Source organism: Drosophila rhopaloa, unplaced genomic scaffold (genome assembly GCF_018152115.1).
Source record: "Drosophila rhopaloa isolate 14029-0021.01 unplaced genomic scaffold, ASM1815211v1 contig_163, whole genome shotgun sequence".
Taxonomy (NCBI): Eukaryota; Metazoa; Arthropoda; class Insecta; order Diptera; family Drosophilidae; genus Drosophila; species Drosophila rhopaloa.
The window spans coordinates 12784178-12803417 of record NW_025335043.1 but is presented as its reverse complement, the minus strand read 5'-3'; the positions used below and the strand labels follow the sequence as shown (position 1 = coordinate 12803417).

General features: G+C 43.5%; 7 protein-coding genes across 8 annotated transcripts in view; 1 reads left to right on the top strand and 6 right to left on the bottom strand.

The window, feature by feature from the left end:
• Positions 1-368: 368 nt before the first annotated feature.
• LOC108048121 lies at positions 369-2957 on the bottom strand. The gene is made up of 6 exons (XM_017128608.2): positions 2636-2957; positions 2211-2583; positions 1910-2158; positions 1391-1707; positions 954-1326; positions 369-892 (listed from the first exon to the last, which is right to left on the bottom strand). The coding sequence occupies exons 1-6, from the start codon at positions 2950-2952 to the stop codon at positions 635-637; spliced, it is 1887 nt and encodes a 628-aa protein (XP_016984097.2). The 5' UTR covers positions 2953-2957; the 3' UTR covers positions 369-634.
• Positions 2958-3513: 556 nt separating this feature from the next.
• The window catches only part of LOC108048125, a 29513-nt gene continuing 13786 nt past the window's right edge, over positions 3514-19240 (bottom strand). For both annotated transcript variants that reach the window (XM_044457985.1, XM_017128614.2), the window contains 6 exons: positions 6412-6670; positions 6169-6344; positions 5992-6105; positions 5744-5932; positions 5352-5684; positions 3514-5297 (listed from right to left, as the gene is read on the bottom strand). In XM_044457985.1, the coding sequence (XP_044313920.1) occupies positions 3788-5297; positions 5352-5684; positions 5744-5932; positions 5992-6105; positions 6169-6344; positions 6412-6670 (2581 nt within the window). In that variant the 3' untranslated portion in view covers positions 3514-3787. The remainder of the gene's footprint in view (positions 5298-5351; positions 5685-5743; positions 5933-5991; positions 6106-6168; positions 6345-6411; positions 6671-19240) is intronic.
• Positions 7987-8530, bottom strand: LOC108048133 (lysozyme S). Its single transcript, XM_017128621.2, has one exon. It carries the CDS (start codon positions 8490-8492, stop codon positions 8070-8072), a length of 423 nt encoding a protein of 140 aa, XP_016984110.2. The 5' UTR covers positions 8493-8530; the 3' UTR covers positions 7987-8069.
• LOC108048132 (lysozyme S) lies at positions 9896-10523 on the bottom strand. The gene has a single exon (XM_017128620.2). It carries the CDS (start codon positions 10353-10355, stop codon positions 9933-9935), a length of 423 nt encoding a protein of 140 aa, XP_016984109.1. The 5' UTR covers positions 10356-10523; the 3' UTR covers positions 9896-9932.
• On the top strand, positions 11998-12849 carry LOC108048127 (lysozyme P). Its single transcript, XM_044457988.1, has one exon. The coding sequence runs from the start codon at positions 12146-12148 to the stop codon at positions 12569-12571; it is 426 nt and encodes a 141-aa protein (XP_044313923.1). The 5' UTR covers positions 11998-12145; the 3' UTR covers positions 12572-12849.
• Positions 16759-17254, bottom strand: LOC108048126 (lysozyme A/C-like). The gene has a single exon (XM_044457987.1). The coding sequence runs from the start codon at positions 17230-17232 to the stop codon at positions 16810-16812; it is 423 nt and encodes a 140-aa protein (XP_044313922.1). The 5' UTR covers positions 17233-17254; the 3' UTR covers positions 16759-16809.
• Positions 18650-19134, bottom strand: LOC108048129 (lysozyme A/C-like). Its single transcript, XM_017128618.2, has one exon. The coding sequence runs from the start codon at positions 19108-19110 to the stop codon at positions 18688-18690; it is 423 nt and encodes a 140-aa protein (XP_016984107.1). The 5' UTR covers positions 19111-19134; the 3' UTR covers positions 18650-18687.

Genomic DNA, 19240 nt, shown 5'->3' with positions numbered 1-19240 from the left:
GAATCTCCCAACTGCACAGATGGACTCTCCACGAAATCTCTCGGGAAAATCGGTTTATTTTTGGTTTATCGCGAAGTTCTCTTGTTTTCCGTGGGTATATAGTTTTGGAAAAACTTGTATTTTAAATTTTTCTATGGCCTTTCGTTTGTTTTGTATTGTTCGTCTCTCACTTGCATCTCAATTTGTGTTTTGTTTATGCCGACTATCTATGAACAGCTCTTTTAATCAGCTGATACAGGTGGTCTCTCGTTGTATCTGATATTTAATTTTTGATCTTGATCTTATTAGAGTTCAATTAAAAAAAAATGTACTTAGAAAGGTCCTAAATCATTTCGTTTATACCAATATGGACAAAGTATTAAATCTTCTTTTCACAAATCTTTCTTATAGTTTTATTTTTGTACTAATTTGTATGTTAATCTTTAAATTCATGGAACTTGCCTATCTTTATTATTGTTTGCGCTAAACTCTTTACGATTTGTTATACTCTTATCTCTACGCTTATCAAAAATCGATTAGAATAAAGCTAAACTCGGATAGTTGAGTTTCTTCACCTTTGTAACTTTAGATAAGAGCTGCAACTGAGACTATTTTTAGTTAGTTTTCTTTAGTTTTTTTTAGAGAGCTAAGTGCTTTAGTCAACGTTAAGTTGCCGGAAGGAGCCTTGCAATCCGAAGAGATTCTCGAAGTCGACAGGTTGCCCCACTCGGAGGCGCTCATCGGTTCCGTAGTTGTTCTCCTCCTCCCAGTAATTTCTGTAGGCAAGAATGCGCTGCTCCCAATCCTTTATGAGCTCAGGAATTGACCCATTTTCCCCACCGTATTCCACAGGCAGATACTTTTTGGGTATTTGATCGTAGAGCGATTCCCATTTGTTTCCATGGACGTATAGCTAGGGATTAGGAAAGTTTTATTTATAGTATTTTATATCTGGCTTAAAATATTCTACTTACTCGTCCCTGTTGCTTCTTTGACATCATGGGCTTGATCATATTAAAGACGGTCTCAAAGCCATTGGGTGTGTTTAAAAAATGAATACCCTGAGGTCGAAGGGGCAGAGCCTCCTCCTGAAACACGGTCATTTTCTTGGCAAACGATGGAGTCATTTGCAGGAAGTGACCCATGGTGACATCGGAGAGGTCCAGAATGGAAATTAATCCATTCACAATGGCCACATCATCCTCATCGAGCATGATCTGCTGCATTAGACCACCAGCTCGATTCACTTCCTGAAAGGTGTATTTTGTTGGATCGTACGTGGCCATTCGAATTAAAGCCAAACGTGGGCCGTTATCGTTCAGAGGACGTGGCAGTACAACTATAGTGCTAAGGAAAGATTAAATTCCTAGTTGGGATATAGATTTTAATGGAATTTTATTTTCCGACTCACCCTAGCTTAAAGATATCCAACAGCTTGTCTACATCAACATTATGACCCAAATAAAACTCGGGGTACTTGGTGCGGAGTGTGTAAAACCGATCGATCTTGGCCTTGGTTCGTTCTAAACTGAATTTGCAGCCTCGAAGGAAGTTCACCAGGAACTGATCATCTGTGCGGGCCTTCAGATGAGGTTGCTGCTTAATCCACTGCCTCAAAGCGGCAATATCATCTTCTAGTTTGTCGGGAACCTCGCCAAGTACCTCGTTGGCATTTTTCTGGAGCTCGGGGCTCAGCGGGCGGATGGATGGCATCTCTGTTGAGGTTTCTTAGACGGTCGATGAACGAATGTTGATTTTCGACCATGGCATTTTTGCAATTCAACTTAAAATCGATAAGCTATCGTCTAAACGCTGATAACTAATCAATGAAGTAGTCCCCAAGAACAATAGCAGAGCTTATCGAAAACATTTATTATACTTTTATAGCCCAAATGAGCTTACAGGTATTTTAACCGATTCAGTCGATGACCAACTGGCGAAAAGAGCCATCTAGGCCGAAGTGACTCTCTTCAGGGTTTAGATTTTTGGGTTCCTCGCGCAATTTGTCATTAGTTCCGAAATGCTGGCAGTCCTGAAAATAGCTGCGGTAGCTGGAGAGTTTTGCTTCCATCTCAGTAGTAATATCTTTCATGGTTCCCTTGGTTCCTCCATACTCCACAGGTAGACAATTTTTGGGAATACGCTCAAAAATGGCCTCCGGATCGGAGCTAACAGAGACCTTTAAATATGGGAGTTAAAAATATGTTATTGGGGATTTCAAAGTGTTTTACCCTCTCTTTAATTTTTCCTGGAAACCATCCGAGCAGTGATTTGAAACCCATTTCAAATGCCTTGGGTACATTGATGAAATGTATACCCTTCTGGCGTGTTGGCATTGCCTCGTCCGCATAGGCTGAGAATTTGCTGAGAAGTTGGGGCTGGAGGGCAAACAGATTCGCACCCGTCACTCCGGTCATATCCATGATCTCCAGGTAGCCACTAACCGAGGCATTGTCATCCTCCAGCATCATGATCTCACCAAACATGGAACCCACGCGAATGATGTCCTGGAACTTGAATTTATTGATGTCGTAGGAGCCAGCTCGAATTATTGTCACAGCTGGTCCAGTATCCTCTTTGTCAAGAGGAATGCGCAAGATAACTCTGCAAGGATACAAATTTAGTTATGAAGATAGCTTTGTAATGGATTACGAACCCCATCCGAATAATCTCCAGAACTTGAGCATCGTCTGCCAATCGATGTTCGTTAAAAACCTCAGGTATTGCCGCTTGCAAGCTGTAGAATCGATCAATCTTGTGCTTGGCCTTCTCCAGACTGAATTTCGATCCACGTAGAAAGCTGAGCAGAAACTGATCCTCCAGGCAGGCACAAATATGAGGTTGCTTCTGTAGCCATTCCTTTAGGGTAGCTATGTCGGACTCCACTCGACTGGGAACTTCGTTTAGCTCCTCGATGGCCACTTTTTGCAAAGCGGGCGATAGGGTGCGTATGGGATTAGGAGAACTACTCATGTTGGCAGCGCTATCAATTGCAGACTAACCAAAAGTGCACTTCCAACTGGTCGACACTCTAATAATATTCATGCGATTAGAACCGAGTAATCTGGCTAGCGATTAGCAGAATTTTTAAAGTGGATCAATCAAGGAAAACATATAACTTTACGAGTTTTAAACAGTTAATTCTTCAAAAAGGAGTTAAACTTTAACACATAATGAAAAGAATACCATTTTTGTATGGTTTATGGGCTGAAGTATTTAAGCAATTCACCCTTGTATTTGCCTTAAGGCAATTCCCTAGTTTTTAAATTTGCAATAATGAATATAAGAATATTAATGGTAATTTTGTAGTAGACAAAAATTAAAAACATTAATATTAAAATTTCAATTTTTAATAAAATAGATTCCCAATTTTCTTACTCCTCATGTAAATCCGCAACCTTAATTGTTCTGTTTCATTAAAACCCATTGACCCACCTATGGGTTAATATAAAATTCTTTATCGATCAGCACACACAAGTTCACAAATCGTTATAGATAAAGCCTGCCAGCGTCGTCACTTTCAAAGACTTCGTGTTAGTTTAGTATTAAAACTTTATTCAATGAAAAATAATCAATTAGGCTAGGCATGAACTACTGAACTAAGACTTATCGGCTAGATACCCGGTTGAAGCTGCCACCGTAACTAACCTAGTCTCGGTTGCAGTTATCTCGAGATATTACATAAGAAACGTGTTTAAATCGTATGGTTAGAGTTATGTGTTCTATAAATACGCTGATCTGATGGGCTGTTGTTACCTAGGAGTGGATTGCTATTGCACGGGTGCTGGAGAATCATTCGGAGTATCATTCAGTAGAGGCCTGACGGCAGATCCGTCACCTTCGACATGGATCCCTGGGTGTGGGATCGCGTTCGCAGGGTTGGACCCTGACCAATTCCCCCATTGGGATTGCCGAAGCCAGTGTGGTCATGCATCCTCATGGCCAGATTACTGGTGAAGTATATCTGCTGATTGCTGCGCGACTTCTCCCTTCCGATGGCCGCTTCATTGAGGGCTTCGGGATGTGCCGAGGCAAAGGCCGCCTCCAGACGCTCCACATTCTTGGTGACCCTCCTGGCCTGCAGTGCAGCCGAGATGTCCGGCTTGGGATACTTTTGAGGTGTGTTCATGCCCGTCATGAAGAAGACTCCATTGAATTGCTGGGCTGGCGGAGTTGGCGGTGGTGGCGCCTGTGGCTTAACCTTAACCGGATGGTGGACAATCGTCACGGGCGCTGTATCCTGGACACTTTTCCTCAAGGCCTGCATTGTGGGATCGTGTTCGTCATGCCGGGCATTCATGATCACATCGAGCAATTCCCGATTGGTGCTGGCATTATAGGCCGTTGCCGTGGCATTCGCCTCCGGCATGTCCGGCGTGGGTGACTCCATCTGATAGACCGGCGGTTGATCCGTCTCTGGTGCATCGTAGTCCACCTCGTCGAAGAAGCTCTGCATGGCCGCCAGTCGCTCGGCGGCAGCGGGATCTCCCGGTTGGTGTAGGACCATTCCGTATTCCGAACCCTCCTGGTCGGAACAATCGGTACGGGCCACCAGATGTGCCAAAGATCGGGATTTTCTCGGTGGCTGTGGTACTATGTTAACCGGGACGATATCCTTCTCCGAAGGGCGATGGTGTCGCATCTTTGTCCTGGTTCCACTGCTCGCCTGGCTGCTGATCTGTTTCTCCGCCTCGCTCACAATGTTGTCCAACTCCTCGATGACGTCCTCAATGGTGGCTGCATCATCCTCATCCTCTTCTGCCAGTTTCCTGGATTGCTTGGCCTTGGAGGGCAGCACAAGAATGGGCACCGGACTGAGGGATGCACCCGTCTCTGAACTGCTAATGCCCTCATCCTCGTGCTCCGAACTGCTCTGCTTGGTCTTCGTGGGCGGAGGAACCTGCCGGGGCAGGGCCACTGGCTGGTGGGAGGAGTCCACCGGCTTGAATTTGGACTGCTGCTGGGCTCCCTGGAGGCGAAAGATCTCGCGCTGCAGCTCGGCACAGCGCTCTTGAAGCCGACGCTCCATGGAGGTCAGCACGGCCTTTTCCTCGTGCAGGATCTGAACCCTTCGCTCCAGGATCACCATCTGGCTGCGCACGCGTTCCGCATCCCTGGCCTGGGTTATCATTTGGTCCACATCGATATGGAGTTCGTTAAAGCGCTTCACCTCGATCTTCAGGGCATCCAACCAAGGCGATGAGGAGGAAATGGTGCGAGCCAAGGTACTGGCATCCAAACCCGCCTGGAAGAGCTCAGCTTGGATGTAAAGACGCTGCTGAATGCTCACAGCGCTCTCAATGAAGGTGTTGAGAAATCTACAAAAGATATTTTAATAAATTGTTCTAGGCTTCTTATAGAGACTTCCTTACTTGACCCCCGCACACTGGAGTTCCCCTGAGCCACCACCGCTGTTTAGAATTCCAACCAGCAGACGAAAGCGCACTGGTTCACTGCATCTCAGTCGTAATGTGGACATGGCATCCGATACTGCTGTGTGTCCAGCAGAAGCTATCTTCTGACCACCGCTGCCACTTCCGAAAGGCTGACGATCGCAGGCGAAGGCGAGCAATTGGAGGGCCAAGATGCGAGCTCGGATGCCCTGTCCCGTGGCCGAAGAAGCCAGGGGCATGAGACCCACCGGTGTGTTCCCCAGACGGGCTATGGCATCCAGAGATCGCGAGCAGCAGATGCTTAGACATTGACTAAAAGGGATTTAGCTACTGGATTAGTGGTCTTTAAAAGGAGTGAGTATTTTACTCACAGACAAGACAGTTCATCTAGCAAAGCACGACGCTGATAGCTCTGGGGATTCCTGGTCATGGCCAGGGAACTGCTGGCTCCTGGCATTGGAGCTGGGGCATTGCTGGCCTGGGCCATTTGAATGGCGCGAAGGACCTCTAGTAAATGGCTAATGCCATCCGCAGGAGTGCCCACAAACTCTTGGACGAAGCTTAAAGGGAAACCAATGTTTAAATTGAACAACTCTTAGGGACATTCACTGATTCCTACCTGGGAAAGGAGACTCTGAGATCAGCCCGCAACTTGGTCAGCAGATCTGTAATGGAACCAAACTGACGCAGTGACATCTCCCTATCGTTTTCTGGCGGAGCAGGGATTGGAGATCTATTAAGAATAAGGATAAAATATTAGCAAGCTAACTGGTTATGGTGACAGGATAACCATTACTTGTACTCCGAGTGTTTGGCTGGCAAAGTGGCTGATCTGGAGGCCTCCTCCTTGGCAGTTGGACCCGTGCTCACATCGTATATCGATACCTTTTTGGCCGAACTGCTAGCCTTGATGAACTTTCTCAGTGAGTGAACGTAGTCCTCGGGATTGTAGACAGGTGGACGTTGATTTTCCTGAAGCAGACAGATTGGTTGTATTGGGTTACTTATTAGTCATATTGATAGTTTACTACCCACTCACCTTGCTGTAAACTGGTGCCTGGGGCCAACTCTGTTCGGAGCCGCCAATCTTGTAGGAGGCCAGGGATCCGTTCAGGCTGCTCGCCCCGCACTTGTTCGTCCCGGAGCTGTTGGAACCGCCCGCTTTCGAGGGGGGAACCACCTGACTGCTTTGACCCTGGCCGGCCAGCTCGCACACACTGGGAGCCATCTGGAGGTGGTGGTGGTGGTGTCCCGGGTGACGAGGTTGGGTATGGTGTCGCTGCAGTGTCGAGCTGTCGCTGCGTTAATTGGAAGGGGAAAACCAATCGGGTGGAGTCAATTAATGTACGTGCCTGACTTGGGAGAACTCGAATTTGCATGCAGCCTATTGACTATAAAAAAGTGGTCAGGAGTTGGTAGCTGGAGTTGGAGTTGGAGTTTGGGTCGCCACCACGTAACGCACCGGAAAAACAAGCCGTTAAGTTTATTGAACATTTCAAGCCGCAGCTTATCTGCAAGTTGGACTCGAGGTGGCTAGGTGGTTGGTGGTGTCTCTGGACAGGTGCCTTCGCCTATATCCGCTGTCAACGACACCCAGTTGGAGAGGAGGTGTCTGGCATGTGGGCTGCAGGCCTGTTTCCTAGCCACAACTAAGCGATCGAACGCGATTTTGATCTGTGACAGTCGCTGATTTGTTTTTCAATTTTGCCATCAATGCGTAGACAAAATAAAATGAAAATTTGCATATTAATGTGCTAGAAATAGAGACACTTTCACTAACAAGCGAGATGAAAGAGACATGAGCAGATCATCATGGGTTGCAGTTCCCTCCCAAGAGCCGAGTACCGTTAAGCCACAATGAGGGGTTAACGGTTCATGTGGTGGCTATGCAAATCGGACTGCCATTGTGTTCGGGCGGTTATGACGTGCCACACAGGTGGGTTACCTCAGCCGGTATCAATCAGCCAATCAGGCACGTACCGCCGATGCTCAGGCATTCCGATTTGATTCTTTCGTCAGGTGTGTGTGACCCTCTTGCAAGTCGGAGGCTATGGCTGATTGACTGAGCCTGTTGCCATTTAAATGCGGTTCCCACAGCAGCACAGACAACAAAAAAAGAAACACTTCGATCAATGTCAGCCATTGGCCGCAGACAGGAGAAACTCAACGCAGAGTGTTGAAAGATCACTCAAAACAGAAACCAAGGAGGCGGGGTTGCAGCTCTAAAATTAGCATAAATCAATTTGTGAGACAGAAATTGAAAACTGCTCCACAAAACTGGAATTGATAAGCCGTGAAATGGCCCCCCAGGCTAATGGCTTCAATGAGTGCTCTCCATTAGTTGCAATAGTTGTCCAACCGTTTTTATTTGGATCAAGATGGTCACAAGTAATTTCGTTTTAAAGCACTCCGCCAGGGTTATTACCAGAAACTAAAATTTTTAAAGCTTTTAAAAATGAATAGGAAACATTAAAGACAACTGGAAACGATTAAAAGGCATTAAAAATAGAAAACTATCTAATCAAAGAGCTTTGTCCCGTTTTCTCATTTGATAAGCTTCGTTTTGAACTGCAAATTTCCACACCACTTCTTAGTTTAAAACCTACTTGTATCCTAAGACTGGTTTTTTGTGGGATGTACTTCCATTTCAGAAACTGTTTCTTTTAGGTAATCATTTTATTAGGGGGTCAAATCAGTTTAGAAGCACTCATCGATGGACGGCAACCATCCGCTGCAGTAGTGCCACACGGCCCAGGCGGACCATCCCTGCTGGCTGAGGACCTTCTGGGCACAACGGACGGAGTTGGTGATGTCGTCGCTCAACAGGGCGTTGCAGCTCAGACCGCACTCGTTGTAGGAGAAGCGTCCATCGGCCTGGCACCAGTACAGATCGTTGATCTGGAAGATACCGTAGTCGTTGGAGCCGTCGGAGTTGGCAGGTCCCACCACCCAGGTGCGGTAGTCGCTCTCGTGCTGGGCAATGCAGGTCCACTTGTCCAGTTGGTCACGAGGAACACCCAAGTCGGACATCTCGCGGGCCAGGGAGCAACGGTCCATGGTGCGACCAGCCAGGGCAGGAGCGGCAATAGCCAGAGCCACCAGAACAAAGAAAGCCTTCATGTCGATTTGTTTAAACAAAACTGTCTGACTTTCTGGGCTCGTGCCATGGGTATTTATAGGGAATTATTTGCCCGACATTCCTTGGCCTATCAACCCTTGAGGTAATAAGTGTAGATTCGGAACACTCAAAGATAGAAATATAATTAAAAGAACCACAAGTCTCAAGATTTAAATAATTCATTGAGAACCAAAAGAAAAAAAACAACCAAATACTTTATCAGCAGTACGGGTACATCAAAAGGTTTAATCTCACAAACAATAAAAATGAGCTACGCCCAACAAAAGCTGCATAGTTTTAGGCTGGCAGAACATAAGTAAATGCCACTGAGATAAGGCAATATAGACTACCTTGACAATCTGGTGCTTCAAGTTCATTATATTTAGAAGGAAGATAAAAACCTTGGAACGCTTTCCAACAGATAAGCAAAACTGATGTGTCATATTTCCAGAAATCAAAGGAATCGATTAGGGTCCCAATTATTCACTAATGCTGCTGATAACAATGCAAAGTAAAAATAAATGCACTTGCTCAGCAAAATAGTCAAAACAAATTAATTATATAATTTAAAAGGAGTTCTATCACCATTGAAAGTTAAGAACAGGGTGCACAAAGATCATTTTCTATTCAGTATTCACTTCATAAAACTTGTTCTTCAAGGCCATAACTTTATTTAAAGAAATCCGATTTAAATTTGGCATACTTCTAAATGATTGTGGTTAAATTCTCTAAAAATCTGTGTTTTTAACTCGGTTTGTATTTTGCTTTCGATTTTTCGTAATTTTAATGGTGTTACCCCTTTTTAAATTTTCGAAAAATGGCTTTGCAGAAAAGTGACCTAAAACCTGCACTTCTAAGCCCATAACTTTTCTTGCAGACATCCGATTTACAAATGGCATACTTCTAATTGATTGTGGTTTAACTCTCTAAAAAACTGTGCTTTCAGTTTGTTTTGTATTTTGGGGTCGATTTTCCGTCATTTTAATGATGTTACCCCTTTCCAAATTTTCGAAAAATGGCTTTGCTGAAAAGTCACCCAAAACCTGCGCTTCTAAGCCCATAACTTTTCTTACAGTCATCCGATTTACAAATGCCTTACTTCTAAATGAATGTGGATTAATTCTCTAAAAAACTGTGTTCTCAGTTTGTTTTGTATTTTGGGGTCGATTTTCCGTCATTTTAATGATGTTACCCCTTTCCAAATTTTCGAAAAAGTGGCTTTGACCAAAATCCAGCACTTCTAAGCCCATAACTTTTCTTACACACATCCGATTTCAGAATGGTATACCTTTAAATGATTGTGGCTTAATTCTCTAAATATCTGTGTTCAAAACTTGGAACATGGATTTGCTGTCTGACTTTTGCTGTACAGAAAGTCGTGAAAACTTAGGTTGTATCAATGCAATCATTTATGTTTATTAGGAATGGGGGTCAAGTTCAGCTTAGAAGCACTCATCGATGGACGGCAACCATCCGCTGCAGTAGTGCCAGACGGCCCAGGCGGACCATCCCTGCTGGCTGAGGACCTTCTGGGCACAACGGACGGAGTTGGTGATGTCGTCGCTCAACAGGGCGTTGCAGCTCAGACCGCACTCGTTGTAGGAGAAGCGACCATCGGCCTGGCACCAGTAAAGATCGTTGATCTGGAAGATGCCGTAGTCGTTGGAGCCGTCGGAGTTGGCGGGTCCCACCACCCAGGTGCGGTAGTCGCTCTCGTGCTGGGCAATGCAGGTCCACTTGTCCAGTTGGTCACGAGGAACACCCAGGTCGGACATCTCGCGCGCCAGGGAGCAACGGTCCATGGTACGACCAGCCAGGGCAGGAGCGGCAATAGCCAGAGCCACCAGAACAAAGAAAGCCTTCATGTCGATTTGTTTAAACAAAACTGTTTGACTTTCTCTATTTCTGTCATGGGTATTTATGCAAAATTGGCCCCCAGCTTTGTGGGCCTATCAGTTCTTAACGTTAGAACACTCAAAGATAGAAATATAATTAATATAGACGGATTTAAATATTTCGTTGGGGAGCAAAACAACTTTATCTGTGAAATGAGTACATCAGAGGGTTCTATCTCAAAGAATACAAAAGAACATTGCTCCAGCAATTGCTGCATAGTTTTGGGCTCGGGTTTTCAATGGAGGTCATAGAGCTTTCCCCTGATAAGCCACTATCAACTACCTTGAAAATCGAGTGTTAACCAAGTTTCGTCATCGTTTGTGTTTGCTGAAGTTCATTGAATGTAGGAGAAAGGTAGAGACCTCGACGCGCCTTCAAACTGATTAGCATAATTGCTGTTATATCAACAATGACGATGGGCTGGTTGAATTGGTTTAGAAGGGGCTCATTGTGCTGCCTAGAGAGCCCATTGAGTTCGAGTAGCCGAAAAATGGAGATAGAGCTCTGGAACCGCCCAAGTGGTAATCCAGATGATTAATCACACATTCGGCTCGGCCATAAACCAGACCACAACCGGGGGCTAATAGCTGCAGTCAAGTGGAGCTGTTTCGCCATTAAACCGGCGACTCCACTCCACGGCGCACCACTTCAAAGTCGGACATTAAACTTGGGCTGTGCAAAAGATGGGAATTTGTCTGGGCGAAAGAAAGAGCTATGTACTGCAATTTCCAGACTCGAATAGCTCGAATGCCGCACAATGAATAACGTTGAATAATTAGCCCCCACATGCAACCCCACCCGAGTTGCGTGAGCAGGGACCCACCGAGAAATGGCCAAAACAATGCCTACTATATTAGAGATAAATATTTCGAATAGCTTTCGGAAGACAGCTAACTACAGCCGAATGGATCTCTTACGCACAAAGCTGAGATACAGATCGAGTTGCTTGGATTTATTCAATGCGTAGATTGTCTGCTTGAGTGTGAAGGAACTGCCATATCTGGACGACAAACTCTTCCGTATTTTTGGGGTACTTCAATTGCTTTTGTTGAGTACGGAGATTATTCGATATGTATAATATTTAAAAACCACATTTAACTGGTTAGGTTGCTAACAAAACAGAGAGAATTGTAGCACAGATAGTCTACAAAATAATTTGCAGAAGACTTCCTAAAACGCAGTAGAAACATATAAAATATTTGAGATATTCACTTAAGATTTTAAGAGATTTTCAGTACTAATTGAAAGAAAAAAATTTCTTGTTTTAAATTTTTTAATTAACACCTAGGTTAATAAAAGTAAATTTATTCAATTTTCATAATATATTATGTTAGGTAAAATAATCTTAAGCTCCTTAAAAAAGTGTGTGCTTTTTTCTTGGGTAATTGAAAATAAGTAGTTTATGGAACATTTAATTTAACGGTCCGGTAGATTTTACTACCAACATTGTATTAGAATGTCACCTTATTAGCCCCTCTAATTATAGGTAAATATACTGATTGATCTCTCAAAGTATTCAAATAGTACGCAAATGTTTAATCAACTGCAACGACTTGGGTATACATATTTCGAGATGTTAGATCGAATAATCAGTAAGAGATTGCAATCCACTATCAACGAGTTGAAAGCTAATTATAGGTAAATACTGATTAATCTCTCGAAGTATTCAAATAGTTCTACAATATATACTCTCGGGTATAAATATTTTGAAACGTTAGATCGAATAATCAGTAAGTGATTGGAATCCACTGTCAACAAGATGAAAGCTTTCTTTGTGATTTGTGTCCTGGCCCTGACTGCAGTTGCCACCCAGGCCCGAACGATGGATCGTTGTTCGTTGGCCCGGGAGATGGCCAATCTGGGGGTTCCCCGTGACCAGCTGGCCAAGTGGGCCTGCATCGCCCAGCACGAGAGCTCATACCGCACCGGAGTGGTGGGTCCGGCCAACTCCAATGGATCCAACGACTACGGGATCTTCCAAATCAACAACAAGTACTGGTGCAAGCCGGCCGACGGTCGCTTTTCTTATAATGCGTGTGGTATGAGCTGCAATGCCCTCTTGACCGATGATATTACCAACTCGGTGAGATGTGCCCAGGAGGTTCAGCGCCAGCAGGGATGGACTGCCTGGTCCACCTGGAAATACTGCAGTGGATCTCTGCCCTCGATCAATAATTGCTTCTAAAATATACCTATAAACGAGGATGTGCTCAACAGAAAAGTAATCCCAAAAAAAAATTAAAATTAAGTCCTTTACAAACTTCTCTTAACAAAGGACTATTTTTAGAAAACTTTACAATGATTTTCCTTTCTGTGACAAAAAGTTTCTTCAACATAGATAATATAATATTTTGAGCCACAATGTCTTTATATTGTATTCATGTTTGTTGAAAAAATATATTGTTGAATAACACCCGTGAAACTTTAAATTTGCAATAGAGTAAAGCAAATTTATTTCATGAATATCTAGTCTTTGTTCGAGTTATATATATTTAGCAACACGTTATTCCTAAGTGTAATTGACTCGTGATCTTTAAGCAATTGCAAAACTGTCGCCAGAGGAAAATGGAGAGCCTTTTTGGCTCAAAAAGTGAAATTTTATATAATGGCCCACACATAACAGAGTCATTATGACAGTTGGCCTGGCCAAAGCGACTGAAATCTATTAGACATTACTGCCCGCAAAGCGGAGCTTCAGTGTTGGCCAGCAAATAGCAAATGGCAAATGGCTGGTAAACAAGTTAATTTAATTTCCAGGCATAAAACAAATTACGTATGAAAAGTTGCCGTTATCGCTGCGTTTATCAATGTATCTCGTTGAAAACTCTTAATGTCTCGCAAGTGCCAACGGACTTTGGTGCGATTGAAAACAATTTCGATTCAATTACATCTATGGCAGACCACAAGGCGAAAAAAAGCAGAGACATGATGTAGGTCTATGGGATTGCCATTTGCGGCTAATCGCTGGAGATCAACTTTGCCATTTAGAGTTCGTTTAGGCCTGGCCAGATGGCAAAGACAAGTACGAGTCAGCCTAGAGCCTAATGTATTAATTTGTAGCGCTATTCTCAAGGGTGTCGGTTGAATGACATTCCTTGGCTTGGACTTACTTTGGGTTTCTCCCCGCTCAATTATTCTACAGCCGCGACTTTCCCGCGTGGAGAACACCATCAAACACCATACCGAAAAGCATTTCGGACAGCTCATAAAATTAAGAAGATTCCATGGAAATGGGAAAAGTTTCTCTTCTCGTGTTGAGCCGACACCTTGCCAAATTGTTACACAAGCTGGCGAAAACACACGAGAAGATCTGCCCAGCTGACACCCAGTTTGGCAGAGACACCACAAACAAATCCAGTGTTTGGGATCGGATGTGGGCTTTGCCTTGCTTTGCATTTGTGTGGCATTCGCTGACGATGATGCCAGAGATTAAGTCACCGCTGACAGGCCGACATGCAAAAGTTCTCATGGCAGTTCCATTTCTTTAGCCCATTTGCATTTCTGTTTTGCCATTTGTTTGTGGCTAAAATTTACCCACACTCACTCAGAGATAAAACTATTAGGAGAATTTAGCAACCGACAAAGCCGGAGAGAAATGTGGCCACTTTTCAGCTGTCAGAGATCTCTCCAAAGAGATTCCTACAGATTTCCCAAACCTGTCAGCTCCCGTGAGCTATGCCCCCAGATCGCATCGCCCATCTCCGACTTTTGTCATCTTTTTGATTGTCGACTGAATTGTGCACTCAGAAAAATATTATGACGTAAATTTGGTAATCCAAAAAACAGCCCTGTTTATAATATTGAAATAAACAATCTAAATGTTTTCTAAAAAATTTTATTGTGAATATAAATGTATTTAAAATTCTGCTAGTCAGTTAATCTTTGCACAAAGAACTAGAACTTGTGTTTTAACATAACATAAATTATAAAAATTTGAATTAAGTATTATCGTATTGCTTTCTCCTCTGTTTAATTTTTCTTTAACATAACTGTTTTGAAAAGAAGAAAATATTTCATTTATAGAAACTATAAAGAATTTAATAATTCATTTTTTTCTCCTCTGTTTAATTTATTTTAAAATAAATAGACTTCCAGTTAACATAGCTATTTAGTTAGTTTTAGGCAAACATTTTTCTGAGTGCACTGACGACTGTCATGCTTGACGGCTTCGCGCTTGACTCTAAATTAAAATGGTTTTCTTCAGTGGGCTGTTTTTGGGAAAAGATTTTCCAACGCTCATTATAGTTTTCACTGGGATTTGTTTGGCCGCAGATTGCAGAGCACCGGCCCGCCCGAGGTTATGTATCAGCAGGCCCCAGCTGTCAAATAATATAATTAAGGTTTTTATGTTGTTGAAACTATATCGCAGCGGGGTCTTCGAGTCTCTGGAGCTTGCCTTTTGACACAGTTGCGTTTTGGGGCTGTCAGAGAGAAATGTTTGTAATTTGTGAGCCGAGTTTGTGACAGGTAATTGATGCCGAAAGTAGCTCAAATCCAGGGGAACCTAGTGTCACCAGCTCTACGTCGCAGTTGGCCTGCCATTGACAATGGCCGCTCAAGATCATGTTAACTTAACCGGGCGGAAAAATAGTAATACGATCATTTCGGGATTGTGCAAGTTCAGCCATGGCCTGAACATCCACAGAAGACTCACCCCGTTCGGAAGACAGACCCATCACATGTCTGGTAATCAGATCCTGTCCCAGAACATTCCAGATCACTCAAGCGATCCCCGGCAATCTCGTCCACACACTGTTGACTCCGGTAAATGGGGAAGCCGACTGCGACTCTGAGATTTCGACTTTGACTTCACTGGCTATCGGCCATTTTCTTCGAGACTCTCGAGGAACTCGTGCACTGATAAAAGTAAACCCCCGTCGGTTTTACAGATATCCGCTATCGGACTAAGCGATTTGTACAATTTGTGGCATCGGTTCCGTGCCCATATTCCAAGTGGAAAATTGTCTGAAGATATGTCGGCTCGAGGCGTACCATTGATAATTTAATTACGCACTCGTATCTTAATGAAAATCGCATGAATAGCTAAATTCGTTGGTTTTTGGAGAGCCCATTTCCAGTTTTCTAACTTTCTACTATCAGGCAATATCTCTGCAATGTTTTGGGGGTTTTTAGAGGATTATGCCTCGTCATTTTGGGGATCCTTATTCACTTAAGCGTTTAGATTTCTGTTCTTATCATTTCTACCCTTTTGATTAATGGTCTATTTATTTTTCTAAACACTTTTTTGTTAACCCTCGAACTATTCAATTATTATAAAATTGTGTATCAGAACTCGGGTTAATCTGTTGGTCTAAAATATGTTTAAGGTAATTTAGAAGTGTTTTTTTTTTGCCTTTATTTTTTCTACGAATCATCTGTATAATAATTTAGTCCGCCAAACGAAGTTCGCACTTCCTTAGTAAAGTATTTATTAAACTTAGCTCTTAACCCTCGACATTTTCATGACTTTGTTCTCCAGTAACCTGTTTCCCAAGCAGCCCTTCTCCCAATTTCTTCTATCTGTCATACATTGCTCCTCAGACCAATTAGATGGGCCACAAACCAAGTGTAAACCTCACTCCAAAGACCCATCCTCATTGCGGTGAGTTGGCTCCGACGTTGTGTGGTTATCTGTAGACCATCATAACTTAACGCTAGAGTGACTTCCAGCAATTGTTTTTAGCCTGACCCACGCAATGTCGCTCCAGAGGGCGGCGAACCTCAACCTCGGGGCAATTACTTATGCATTTCCAACTCGACTTGTGCTAATGTGCTCAGATTATAGGAAACACTCGGGCAGGCACTTTACCAGAGGTCTTCTGGCATTCCCCCACCGCATCCAGGAATGGTATAATTTTCCGGTCTTTGGTTTCCTGCTTTGTTTTAGCCTGTTCCTCAGACGATCACTGTGAGCCCCAATCCCACAGCACTCAGCAGAGGGTCTTTGTCTGTGCGTTTCCACTTCCTTTGGACAAACTCTGGGTTCCCGTTCCCGTTCTGAGATGTGGAGATGTGGAAATGGTGCCCAGCTTAGGTACGTTTATCACCAGAGTGAGAGACGGCTACTTGTATAATTTATTGCCCACTGCGCCGGCCACATTAAGAATTCATTGACCGGTCCAACTCAAAGTCATCGGCCTGTGGCGAGTGGAAGGGAAGCTGTCGCTCTTTCTTCGATTTTCTTCCATTTAGAAAGTGTGTGGAGAAAGAAAATCACCAAAGAATCTTTCAAGCCAATGTTTAGAACTGTAAACTCTGATATAAAGAAATGTCTGATTACTCCTATTGAGCAAAGCCAAAGAAATATGACTTGTAATAACTCAATATATCACCGCCTAGGAAACAATTTTTAAGAATGTCAGAAGACAAGTCTTTAGTTTAGATCGATATTTATTAGGCGTCAGAAGGGAAATGAAAAGGAGCTTAGAAGCAGCTATCGATGGATGGCAGCCATCCGCTGCAGTAGTGCCAGGTGGACCAGGCGGACCATCCCTGCTGGCTGAGGACCTTCTGGGCACAACGGACGGAGTTGGTGATGTCGTCGCTCAACAGGGCGTTGCAGCTCAGACCGCACTCGTTGTAGGAGAAGCGACCGCTGGGAGGAGCACACCAGTAGTAGTCGTTGATCTGGAAGAGGCCGTAGTCGTTGGAGCCGTTCCAGTTCTCAGGTCCCACCACTCCGGTGCGGTAGGAGCTCTCGTGCTCGGCGATGCAGGTCCACTTGTCCAGCTGGTCACGAGGAACGCCCAGGTTGGACATCTCGCGGGCCAGGGAGCAACGGTCCATGGTGCGAGCGAAAGCAGGGGCGGCACAAGCCAGAGCTACCAAAACAATGAAGGCCTTCATGCTTACAATTTGCAAATCTAATGTCGAACTGACATCGCGTTGAGCTTTTATAGCTAAATTATACAGTGATAAAGGACTTATCTCGCACATGTAAGCTGATATGAGTCTAACTTTTTTAATAAGGGTCTAGTCCTGATAAAATCAGCAGATATGGTATTCCGCAGTATGTTTTGATTTTAAAAGTAAACAAAAAATCAAGGCTAATATTTTCAAATTATTTTATAATAAGTTTTAAAGAAAATAAATTAAAATATTCCCAAATTGTAAATGTAAACAAGGGATGTAAGCACAAATTAAAAACACTGCATTATCATAGAGTTACAAATTAGATCAAATTTATTGACACGACCCTAAAATACGGTTCCCGTAAAAAAAAATAGCTACTGTAATTAAAAACAAATTGGAGAACCTTTTCTTCAGATTTGTCTACAGATATTTGAAATAAATATGATTTAACCAAAATCAATTTCTGTAATCAAAAGCAAATTTTAGGACTTTTTCTACAGATTTGTCTTCAGATATTTGAAATGAAGATGATTTAGGCAGAAAATGATTTGTTGATCTTTTGATTTTCACTTTCCCTCGCTTAAAAATCCGAATTACACCCCCAAGGCAATGCGATTCCTATCGACAAATAATTTCAAATCGTGTGCACAGTATTTGTTTCGTGGAAGCCTCAGGCTCTTAGTCATTTCTATAAACGATACGACATTATTGTTTTTAAAGCTCTGCAGTTGACTTTTCAAGTACATGAGACGGAAGTTTGGCTCTGAGCCTTTTCAAATTTAAATTTTAAATTATCATTGTCGCGTTCTGCGCTCAAGAGGCACCAGTCTGACTGGTTTGGGACACAGTCAAAGACAAGACCCCGCTCAATGGAGTTATAATGAATATGCCTAGGTGGGGCTATTTTTTGACTTTAACCCGCTGACAGTCGGCGCTTCAAGTTTACTTTCTACGAAAAAGAAGTTGCAGAAAGCGACTAGCTAATTTTATGGTCATCAGATGCTTTCATCTTTGTTTGTTTTAAAAATGTTCATTTTATTTGGCGCATATATTTATGTCTCTTTGCCGAAGCAAAACTCTCTCAAGTTGATTGGCGAATTTCAATAAAATTCTATTCACGAACTTAGAAAGTGATCTGATCATGCAAAACTTTTGACAGAGTCATCAATCGCAAATATCACCCCTGAGTTTAAAGAAGAAAATATTGGGTGAAATTTAAAAGTGTCTACGAAATGTTTTTAGGGGAATACATTTTAACTTTCAAATTTAATAATTCGCTAACTTAAAGTTTCTATAAAACAATAAAAGATCATATGGTAGAAGTATATTCTATGACTTATACTTTTTGAAATAGAGTGAAAGATGGGTGACCTTTTTGAGCATTCAAAAGAAGTAACGAGCTTAGGGATATAGTTTTTTGTAAAATGTTTATTCAGGGTCAAAATAGGTTTAGAAGCAGCTGTCGATGGATGGCAACCATCCACTGCAGTAGTGCCAGGTGGACCAGGCGGACCATCCCTGCTGGCTGAGGACCTTCTGGGCGCAACGGACGGAGTTGGTGATGTCGTCGCTCAACAGGGCGTTGCAGCTCAGACCGCACTCGTTGTAGGAGAAGCGACCGCTGGGAGGAGCGCACCAGTAGTAGTCGTTGATCTGGAAGAGGCCGTAGTCGTTGGAGCCGTTCCAGTTCTCGGGACCCACCACTCCGGTGCGGTAGGAGCTCTCGTGCTCGGCGATGCAGGTCCACTTGTCCAGCTGGTCACGAGGAACGCCCAGGTTGGACATCTCGCGGGCCAGGGAGCAACGGTCCATGGTGCGGGCAAAAGCAGGGGCGGCACAAGCCAGAGCAACCAGAACGATGAAAGCCTTCATTTTGATTTGAATACCTAAGTAAACTGATGGTGAGGTCCTCGCAATGGGCGCTTTTATACACCTGACGGAGGAACCTTATCGCGGGGAGCAAAGGAACACTCAAGTGGTGATAAGGCGATAAGTATATTGG